We start from the raw sequence: 12,259 nt of genomic DNA on the forward strand, positions 1-12,259 counted from the left end.
AAAATTACACATTCTTGTTTGCAAATATGATGCTCAATTGGCTATCATTACAATAAGAAGAAAGATGACACATATAGAAGCAGAATTCACCAAACTCGTGCATATTATACCATTCAGTTTATATACATGAAATAGTTTATCAAATGATAATCAGCATACAATTATTCCAGTGACACAGATTTAGAATTGTATTGAAATAACAGTTTATTTTTTATTTATACATGAAAATATAGCATTTAGGTCATTTCTTACATCCAAACAAAAGCATTTCTACGCTTTGTTTAAAAATCTTCTGGAAGTATGAAAATTAAGTCACTATGAATATTTCATACACAGCTAGTGAGTTATTCATGGCTCTGTATGAATATTGATTTGGATGCTTCACAGCACATTCTAACACATTATTTAATGTGCGCTTATCAGTATTAAGTGTGTATTTGACAATCAAATGTAAGGATATTCCCATACTTATTGTTTGTAGTATACAGACAGCTGATTTTGTTCAGTAGTTTATGATCATGGAACAGGACATATCATCTCTTGATCCCTGGGGAATTTGTCATTATTTGTATTTATGATGATTAATCATCACTCAGAGCAGTATCATACTAAACAGATATGAAGTTCCATTTGTTGTAACTTTGTTTAATAATGCAGACATCATTAAAGTGGAAATACACCTGCGTCCTCATTATTTGAGCTGGAACTTTAATCTTGTGTTCCATTTTAGTGGTCATTCATTTACTAATAACCAACTGTAGGCAGTGAGTGCCATCATACTTGTAATGCATGGTGTTATGTAAGATTTCTTGGGCTTTACACTTGACCTTCAGTTTCAAGTAGGAACAGTCGGTGAAATATGTGCATGTCTTGTATAACTGACTCTGAAATGTAGAAATAATGTACCACTTGAAATTGTTTTTGAAAACACATGGATTACAGGTTTCTATTATGCTTGAATAAACATTGTGTTTATAGGTCAGTTTGAATGTTCAACTTGCAAGAAGAGATTCAAGACAGAGAACTACTTAAAGACTCACACACTGATTCATACAGGAGAGAAACCGTACCGATGTGATACATGCTCTGCATGTTTCAACCGAAAGGACAAACTCAAGCGCCATGTCCTTATACACAACTCTATCAAGAAATATAGATGTCCATTCAGATCGCTCACAGGTCAGTATGTGATATATTCCTATCTCTACCGTCTCTGTGGTGTAGTGATTAGTGCATATGCCTGGAGAGAGGAAGATTGCGAATTTGATCTGCAACTGCATTGTACCAAAAAACATTAAAATATGGTACTCTGTTCTGTATTAATGGGTACAACAAGGACTGGTTAGCTACGAGTCAGTATAATATTTCTGAGTGGTTAACTGCAGCATGTTATCTCGGTGAGCTGGCAATCCTGTGCAGCACTTTACACATCCATGATGATCAATATATTTGCTATGGTACCCACACTTAAAAACGTCTGTAACCACTTTTTATGAAGAGTAATCAAATTTTATGTATATGTAATTATGAATTGAGGTCTTGCATTGTTGTGGCATTAGGAAATGCTAACTTATTTAGACCTGTTTTGTGTCACCACACCCTTAACTTCTCACAAGAGACATTCTTAAGAGAACTAAAGCCCTAACAATAAGCAGGGAGAACATTCAGGAATGTTAAAAGAGATTTGTTTTCAAATACCACATCGTTTCTGTAAGACCTGTGAAGGTCCCAGGGTAGAATAGGCCTTCAGCAACCCATGCTTGCCATAAAAGGCGATTATGATTGTCATAAGAGGCGACTAATGGGATTGGGTTGTCAGACTCGCTGACTTGGTTGACACATGTCATTGGTTACCAGTTACGCAGATCGATGCGTATGTTGTTGGTCACTGGATTGTCTGGTCCAGACTCAATTATTTACAGAGCGCTGCCATATAGCTGGGATATTGCCGAGTACGGCATAAAACTAAACTTACTCACTCATTTCTGTGAATGTGAAATGTCTGTTACTTCTCTGTCATTAATCCTGTACTGTAGATGTCATTGTTTTATAGAAATTTCAGTTTTTAGCAATTAAACAGAAACTGTTGTTTTGGATAAGGTGAAAGCTGAACATTGGTGAGGTCATGTTGCCCAAGGCACTTCACTGGTGTACAGCTTGATATTTGTGTCTTTAACAGGTCTTGGCATAGTAGATGACAGTAGCACCTTTATAAAAACATTTTAATGGCCATTTTTTTTAAATTTTACAGGTTGCCAGAAAGAATTTAACAGGCCAGATAAGCTAAAGGCACATATAGTCACACACAGTGGTATAAAACCTTTCAAGTGCAAGGAATGTGGCAAAGGTTTTAGCCGTAAGCCTCATCTCCTTGAACATGAACGTGGTCACAAAGCAGACTATAAGTTCAGATGTGAAAGATGTGGAAGAGGATTTTTCCGACCAAAATTATTTCATGATCACAAATGTCTTCCACAAAAAGATGGCATAGAACCTCAAGTTTTCAGGCCAAGAAATCGCAGAAAAATTGGTCGTCCTAAAAAGCGTATGATAACAGTGACTGCTGAACGTGTGCGTGAATCTAGAATAGGCAACAGTCGCATGAGAGGAAAGGAAAGAAGGCCATCTTCCCAGTCTGTAGCTGAATCTTTAATAACTGAAGTAAGTCTAGATGCACAGAAGGTATCAGCACCCATTGCTGTACTAGACAAGGTTCACACAGTTTCAGTTACTGGTGGAGATGAAGTTGTCAGTTTTACAGAGAGCAAGCAGGAGATAACAATGACCAGTGATAAACATTTAACTTTAAAGTCAACAGACTCTGCAAATGAAGCGATGTTGGATCATTATGTTGTCCATTTGACAGAAACTGTGCAAGAAAATGGACCAACGATTCAAACATTTATCCCTACTGTGTCTGGGGGTCAAGTCCTGCATGCTACAGAGAGTGCATCTGGCAACCTCCAGCCTATCACTATCATTGAAGCTCAGCCAGTTCATATGACTGTAACCACGGCAGATCCAAACCAACTGCAGGATGCTGCTGGGCTGCCCATGATGACTGTGAGCAGGGGTGAGGGAGAAGCTGTTGTGGCTACTCAAGTTGTTGTAACAGATGCAAACAGTGGGGAACATACCTTTGTAACATGCCCAGCCCAGTTAGTTGACTATGGACACAATCTGACAGAATCTGTGTAACAAAGAGGCGAAACATATTCCTGTATACTGTCATTGTAATGCTGTAAATGTGTGTGCATACAATCCAGTATTTATGTTTAAACTATATATGTCACTTCATTAATTGTGAAGGCATGAGCTGGTTTTATTTTCAGTTCATTTTTATCTTCAGCAAGTTGTCAAACACTTTTATTACGTGTCAAACTGTGTTGACACACTGATCCACAAGGCCTACAAAGTGCCCATGGGATGCAGATCGGACACCATTAAATGGAATTGTGAGAGTTAAATGCAGCACTGTGTTCTCTAAAGCAGTACACAACTATTTGTCTGCATCTTTCTTGTTACCATTATAACACAAGATACATGTATATTCAGTACATTGTTCATTGTTACAGTTGTTGTGCTCATTAAACACATTCTTCAACCATCATATTAGGATTCATTTCATTCCTAAAAAATGTTCAATGAATAAAAATCAAACATGCATTGAATAAGCCACTTCATCATATATCCTCCAGCCATATGGAAGTGTCCAGATGCAATGTGAGAATCTGTATTCACTACCACTCACCAGGTTGTCAGCTCAAAGTACATGCAAGAGGGAACAAATAGATCAGTTTAAGTTAAAATGACTGAAACAGGATGAAGAGATCAATGATTTGATGTTACCCCTAATAGAGGAGAAAAACATGTAGTTACATATCAAAGTTTTATGACAACATTACACATTGATAGTATTTTAGAAGATTATTACCATAACAAGAATAAATAGAAGTTGTCTTCTGACTGGGTATGAGCTGCCAGTCAGTTCATGAGTGAGTGTGACGTGATAATTTCGTCAGTGTGACAAGATCATTGCAAAACTTTCAAATAAAAAGGGTCAATTTTGATCTCCCCTACCTAAGCCTAATACATTACCTAATTTAAGTTCACTTATCTGCATATTGTCCCATTTGGGGGGAAAGTTGAGTGTGGAAAAAGTGCAGATCATTTTCATTTTAGTTTTCTATTTTAATAACGAAAGTCTTTAACACATTCTAATGAATTTGCATGGTTAAAATAGGGACCAAGAGAAAAATTATCTCACCGAACACTTCGCTGAACTGGCAGGGGACATGCAATGATACTGGAAGTACCCATGCTTAAAGAACTTCAACTCTTAATGTGAATGGTTCAACCAATAAACAATTTCCTGAGCTTTATTCACATTTATACTGCCAGTTTTTATCTTCAACAGTAAGAGGGAAATGCTTTTCCTAAAGTACCCGTCCCCAAATAGGACCATATGCATATAAGTGATGAGCAGTTGAATAACCTGTTCAAAAACCAACTCGGTATTTATATACTAGTTGTTAACATGGTAGTAATCACTCAAGTGCTTATATGCAACTTATAGGAGAAGCAGGTTTATAATTGAAAACAGTGATCTACTTTCTTGTATAGTGGCAGGACATGTGCACTTTTCCACATAATTGGATACACACCAAATTACAATGGTAAGTTGAAAAGTAAACACAGGAACTTTGATATCAGGAGTGTTATTCAATAACTTACGACTAATTTTATGCGGCTATGTCTTTGCTTGATTTTTAAAAAATGCGGCGTCACGGACCCAAAGTCAGTTTGAGAATCAATGAGTTATAGTACGTTTTCATCGTAGTTAATGTCTTGTAACAGAACTGCAAGAACGGTTTATAACCATTATGACAACAAGCGATTTTGTATAAGTGGTATAAGTTTCCAAAACACACTTCGGAAATCATTTGATTTCTTTCACCCTGACATTCATCTGTTTCATGTGTGCCACTTTGAACCAAAGGCGTATGCCAAATTTGAACAGTGTATTATGACTTCTGTTTATATACATATACATATGTATGTATAATACATAAAGTGTACTTCTTAGAGCCATTTGTGCGGGGGTTTTTCTACAAATTCTAGTGCACAGAGTATACGTTCAACAGAATATTTATGTCCGTCAGCATCAGTCCGTGTATCGTCACCCTTGACCATCACTGAATGGTAGCCTGATTTGCGTTTTTAAACAAATTGACTGGCATGCATCTGTACGAAAAATTCAACAGGACAATCTTCTCTAGCAGAATGTACCAAACATAATTGTAAGAGAACACAAGCGTATTTGACACTAGTGAACATTAGCATATGTAATTCCTAACATGCATTTTTTGAATCGCCTAAATGTGTGCGCAGCATAGAGACTATAGCAAGTCTTCTTACATGCGAGCGAAGGTTGGCAACTTACATTTTTTTGTACTTCCCCTCGGATCGAATTTTTTTCACATGTCAAAATAAAATATTGGCACCATCAAAGGTACACTCCCACTTCCTCACTTGGTTGTGCACTCAGATATCCAACCCCATATTTAATAATTACTCGCGTGAAATATGTTTTATTCAACATTTTAAGTGCTTCTTGTGGTATTCCGATCGTTCTTCGCCTCCATTACCCCTGCCAGCTTCCGGTTATCCGGAGTGAAGGAACAAGAATAAGCAGAAATTTTAAAAAATGACCATATTGCCTAATTTTATCATGAACCTGTTGAACTCTATTTTTAGAATTTTCGTAACACTTATTGTGCATAAAAAAAAACTTTTGACATTTTGGGCGAATGAAGCAGGGGAGGTAACTGCAAGTATTCCATAAGGAATAATACCCTCCTGTTCCTTCACTCCGTTGAACCGGAAGCTGGAAGGGGGAATGGAGGCGAAGAACGGTCTGAATACCACGAGTCGTGCAAAAATATTGAATAAATAATATTTCACGTGAGTAATTGTTCAACATGGGGTTGGAAATGTGAGAACACACCCCAGTGAAGAAATGGGTGTATGCCTTTGATGGTGGCGATATTTTATTTTGACATGAAAAATATTTTTCGAACCGAAGCGAGGAAAGTACGTTGCCCACCTTTGGTCGTTTCGTTCGCATGTAAGAAGACTTGTCACTTTCTCCATGCTGCCTGAGACCATATAATGCCCATCATGTTTTTATTAAATAATATACATTTTATGGAAATTTGGTCTGGTATAAACTCATGACTTTAAATAGTCACGTCTTGCATTTATGAAGTGATAACAAACAAATAAATAATGCAATTTTGAATTTCCTGTTGTGTCAGCCAGACTATACCCGTACCGCCTAATTTTCAGACTAAGAAAATCTCATGCTGTCTAATTAGCTCAGTGCCCAAACCATCTACAGAGTGCAGTCACTAAAGCATATCGCTTCTCAGGGAGAGTCTAACTGATACGACGGGGGTGCTGAAGTAGAGGCATGTGATGATTATAACAACACTCAGTGCAGTGAGATGCTGTTATACCTTCACAGCTTAAAAAGATAAATACTTGAGTAGAGAACTTCCTACTGTTATTGTTCCTATTGGGTTTTGCAATACAACATATGTTTATAGTCGAAACAGAAAGACATACACTTGAGAAGTTTAGTTTGCATTGAGAAGGATATATTTCTATATATAAATAAATGGTTCCGCCACACTGTCAGTCATTGCTGAAAATGGCAAACACGGCAGTAGCTGTATCATTCCTACCTCATCAACGCGGCGGACGACATGCATACCACGGCGGATACAAATTCAAGACCAACAGAACACAACATACTGGCGTTGCTGCAAGTCAGGATGCAAGGGAATCATACAGACCGCAGATGATCGACTAGTGAAGATCGGACCAGACCACAACCACCCTCCTAGCCCCTACATTTACGACGTTGAAGTCTTCAAGTGCAGACTTATGGAGCGTACATCAAGCGAAACGACACCTATCCCTCAGATCTACGACGACGAGCTATCTACTCTGAGGAAGAATGCAGTACCAGACGAACACCTCCAGTACTTCCCTACCTTCGATGCAGTGAGGTCAACGATGTACCACCAGCTTCTGAAGAAGATCCCTGGGCTTCCAAAGACGAGATCTGCCATCCAGCTGCACATGGACACAGACAAGATCCAGATCTTCGCGGCGGAGGAGAATCTCCAGTACATCTGTGACATACTGTATGCAGATGGAACTTTCTACTCATCAGATGCTTCCTTCAGACCTATACTATCCACGCTGAGGCGCAAAGCATCATGTATCCCCTTGTCTACATGCTCCTTCCAAACAAGTCACAAGCCACCTACACGACTGCATTCCAGCTTCTGAAGACAGCAACAGATCGCCTTGATCTCAACCTTGAACCACGGATTCTTCAGATCGACTTTGAGAGAGCCGTTGTCGCTTCTTCCACTACGTCCAGGCTCTGTGGAGGAAGATACAGCATCTTGGACTCACCCCCCGGTACAAGGAAGATGCTGAATTCACACAGCTAGCCCAGAGAGCGAAATCTCTACCACTGACACCACTGGATCAAGTGGACAACGTCTGGCTGGACTCCATGGCTGTTGCACCCCTCGACGATAACACCACCACCTGGTCAGAAGGCTGCTGGGACAAGCTCACTTGGAATCACTTCGCCAATGACGGACACAGAACAAACAACCATCTCGAAGGCTGGCATTTCAAGTTGAACTCTCGGACATCTTGCCACCCCACCATCTTTGACTTTGTAGCCATGATCAAGCGCGAGCAATCCAAGACTGAGGTTCTGCTTGCACAACAACAAGGTCATCAGCGTGAACCCAGAAGGAAGGAAGAAGAAGTATGTGGCTGTAGACAGCAAGATCCGAAGGGCGAACAAGGACAAGCTGATCAGCCAAGAGTTGGGTGTGATGGAATTTGTGGACAACGTGGCTCACCTTCTAGGTGACCTGAAGTGATCTTGTTTCTAAATGTGAAAGACTTATATCTTCTTGTGTTGCTTGAAATGTGGAAATGTATCTGAACTATTAAACTGTTGACAGATTATTACAGCTAATTTATTATTAAAATTGTTGATATATATTTAATTTGTCTTGTGTTATTTATTATTTGGCATGTGATACACCCCTCTCATGTCTCTAGTTGGACTTTTCCATTCCCATACTGCCTAAAATCTGTTAATCTGTTAATCAATCAGCCGAGAATCCCATAGCACCTAATTACTTACCTGTACCTTATCTAAAAACTTTACACAGTATGGGAGGACACCGCCAGAGGATGTGCGTTTGCATAAACAAGCCTATGAATGGGGAAATGTTGAATTCAGGGTTTCATACTTCACACAGGGTAGTAAAATGTCAATAAAACAGATCATCTACCCACTCACAATGAGCTCCCTGCGTATCGGTAACTTAACCAGCCAATGGAAAGTTTCCGTAACATTTGAGTGCACACCCACCCGCTCTGACCGGGTTCGATCTCCCGGGTGCTTTGTGTCGAGGGAAGTAAACCAAAGTACAAACTATTCCCCTTTTGATTCTCGATTGTACGCTTATAATTTTGTTTATTTGTTTTTTCACAATCAGTAATAAACATTATACGTCATAAATAAGTGATAATTGTGTTTTAGTTATGTTTGCTTCGTGTTTTTGGTTGCATGTGACCTTTAACCTTTGACACTACCAGGCTCTTGCCAGGCACCCATATCAGTGACAGTCCTGTCACTCTTGGGCAGATAACATGTACACATCCGAGGAGTAGCCAGTGGGGCACTAACTGGAAACCTATGGGTTTGTTGGAGGTGTGGCCCCGTCCTTTAACCTTTTTAAGTTTATTAAGATTTCAAAATCTTGTGAATTCCAGATATTACTGCGTCAAATTTCGTACAAACTTTCTTTATTCATTATCCATTTATACTTACTAATTCCAAAATGTGTGTCGTTCACAAGTAATTAAAAGATGAGAGAGGATAATTTGGAAGATTTCCCCGTTAAAAGCCGAAACGAAATAATTTTTAGTTTTGTGGAAGTTTTCTGTGTGCAGAGGTCCTTTTATGGAGACCCTGGTGCGATTAACGTTTTCTATTTGAATCTGCTAATCGACCGCCTCGGACACCACATCTATACCACGAAAGATATATATCATGAGTTGATATGATGTATGCGTGTCACTTTGATGTATGTCTACCCAATCACAACCCGTATATGTCTATATAACTTCATTTCCACTCATCTGCATGTGTGTGACAATCTTGAGCCTTGTTGTTAGATTCCACACAAACGTACATGGTGGGCAAGCCACTTCTCAAGTGCCCTGTCGTCAGTTTTAAATACTGTTGAAAGTTGTGTTACAATTATACTTACTGTAACATTCCCATTGCCATGTAATCATCCTGTTGTTATATTCTTGAAATAAAGGAGCAAAGTCTGACGGCACCCGGAAATGCCTTGATGTCCTGGCCCGAAGACCCTTGACGTCATTTTGTTACATATTGCATATATTCAACTATAATATGGTCCTATTTCCTGCAGGAAGGAAGTCGTCACTCGACGATCTGCTCTCTCATCATCCTCACTATATCTATTGTGTATGCAACATGCCAAGTTCGAGCGGTTTCTGGTGTAACTAGTTGTGTTCTCCCAATGTAGACTTTTTCCATGCATACGGAAACCTTTGGAATACAGCTTCCACAAACAGAAACCCATGTAATACGTCTGTCATATACTGAAACCCTTGTAATAAAATTGTCCTGCGCAGACATTCTTGGAATACACATGCATAAAAAAAACCAAAACCAAACACCACCGTACTATAATTGTCATACACAGAAGCCCTTGGAATACACCTGCCATATACAGAAACCCTTGGAATATACCTGCCATATACAGAAACCCTTGGGATACAACTGTCATACACAGAACCCTTTGGAATACACCTGCCATATACAGAAACCCTTGGGATACAACTGTCATACACAGAACCCCTTGGAATACACCTGCAATGCAGAGAAACCCGTGGAAGACAATTGTTGTAGACAGAAACCTTTGGAATACACCTGCCATATACAGATACTCTTGGAATACAATTATCATACACAGATATTATTGGACTAAACCTGCCATATGCCGAAACCTTTCGAATACGACCGTCATACGCAGACAGTTTTGGAATACACCTGCCATAAACATATATAATTAGTAAATGCATCCATTATCGAAAACCATGCCTACAATTAATTAAATGAACATACACTCGTGAAAATAATGATCAACCGGAAGCCACAAACGTCTCCCCTGGTAACTTTATTACGAGTAAATTGCTTGAAACCCAATTCTGGGATCCTCCGTCGTGATATTGCTAGACGTTGCACAACTACACTTACTCACTAAAACACAGGAGAGCAGGATGCCTGTGAAAGTGACAGAGCACGTTTGCGTCTAAAAGAGAAATCATTAAACGAAACAGGATTTAAAACGTACTAATACTTCCTTCAATCCCGATACACATTTCATACTGTCGACCCGAAAAGGTTTTTCCATCTATATCCAAGCAAATACTACCTCAGAAGGTCACGTTTCATCTTATTTAAAGCTGGTAAATGATACAATCTTCACACAAATATCTTCATATCAATATTTTCGTATCGGTTTTTCAAAAAGCTTATCCTTGGTCAAGATACATCGATAATATTGTTTTACAAGGAACATTTGGTATCTTACGCTCATTTTCATTTTCATTTAAACCAATGCCTTTGAAATTCTTGTTAGTATCTTCGACTCTAAGGTCCTTCCAATCCTGATGTATGGTGTTGAAGTTTGGGGATTATCTGCTTATAATGAGACTGAATCAGCCCTGTAAGCGCCTGTAAATGAGTGTTGGGTTTAAAACAACAGCAAAATCTAATCTGGTTGTGAAAGAGAACTGTCGCAGACATACTCTTTACATCAAAGCCTATAATATGCTCCATTATTCGTTTAGGTACTGGGTAAAACTTACACGTATGCCAGATCACCATTATCCCTGGATGTCGCTAATAAGATCTCTACTTTATAATCATGGTTTAGGTCACATTTTGGAAAGACTAGTGTTCCCTCTAGTATTGCCGAGTTTTCTTAAAGGTTAAAATGCATCTACGAACAGGAGTAGCACGACAATATCGTTAATAGTGTAAAGGCTGGATACTGTGTCTCAAGCCCTTGCACAAGTAACCAGACAAACCACTCTTTATCAGTTATCGGATAGAGTTTGGGGCCTAAAACACAGGTGTCATGAATTCCGTAGCAACTTTTTCAGCCAATCCCCTGGGGGCAACGTAGTGACATGACGGGTGAAATCTAGTCTCTAATCGCCTATAGATCTATCTCTATTCGCCTACGTCTCCCATCGCCAACAAAAAACAAAGCTGACGAATTAGGATGAAAAAGTGCACCCCTACAGGAGAAATTACATGGCACTCGACGCGGTACGTTTTCATGGTCCATACGGGGTGCGAGCAGAAACGTTTCTTCCCTCCCTCATTCTTTAGAATGGCTTCGACATTTATCGAAGAGTCGAGTGACATCGTTGTTGATCACCATCATCATTTTGATAGATTGGCAAACATTCTATGACTGCTTTGAAACTAGTGTGCACAAAGACAGTTTGTCTGATGTTCAGAAAAGTTTCTTATCTGCGTTCATGTCTTCGCGGGGAGGCTCTGCAAGTTGTTTACACTAACGAACTCAAATTACACACAAGCACTTGAAATTCTGTTTGAAAAATACGGCCAGAATCACAAGATCGTCAACACATATATGTGGAAGTTAGTGGACTTGCCAGCTCGAAGTGATTTCAACAGTTTGAAGTAATATTTTGATCGAATGGAAAACTGCTTTCGGGGATTAGAATCACGAGGACCATATGCAAGGCCGTATTCATCTCTCCTTGTTCCTATCATATTCTTTAAGCCTCCACGTGAATTCTGAAAGATATGTCTACAACTTCATCGCAAGCCCTGCTGAAGATAGCCGTGTCCGAAGTGTTTTCAACAGGGGGAACTGCACGTCCTGCCAATATCATGTTTGAAGAAGGCTCACAGAGATCTTTCATAACAAGACAACTAACAGATGAACCTGGACTCAAATCAGTCAAGAAGGAAACACTTAGATTGTTCGGATTTGGACCATCAAATGGAGAAATACGACATCTAGACACAACACAGTTATTCGTCATCGGCGAACATGGAGAAAGAATACCAGCCAATGCC

General features: G+C 39.3%; 1 protein-coding gene across 2 annotated transcripts in view; it reads left to right on the forward strand.

The window, feature by feature from the left end:
* The window catches only part of LOC137257355 (zinc finger protein 341-like), a 35,800-nt gene extending 32,190 nt beyond the window's left edge, over positions 1-3,610 (forward strand). For both annotated transcript variants that reach the window (XM_067794676.1, XM_067794675.1), the window contains exons 11-12: positions 979-1,179; positions 2,252-3,610. In XM_067794676.1, coding sequence (XP_067650777.1) covers positions 979-1,179; positions 2,252-3,198 — 1,148 coding nt within the window. In that variant the 3' untranslated portion in view covers positions 3,199-3,610. The remainder of the gene's footprint in view (positions 1-978; positions 1,180-2,251) is intronic.
* The last annotated feature ends 8,649 nt before the right edge of the window (positions 3,611-12,259 follow it).

Source organism: Haliotis asinina, chromosome 12 (genome assembly GCF_037392515.1).
Source record: "Haliotis asinina isolate JCU_RB_2024 chromosome 12, JCU_Hal_asi_v2, whole genome shotgun sequence".
NCBI lineage: Eukaryota > Metazoa > Mollusca > Gastropoda > Lepetellida > Haliotidae > Haliotis > Haliotis asinina.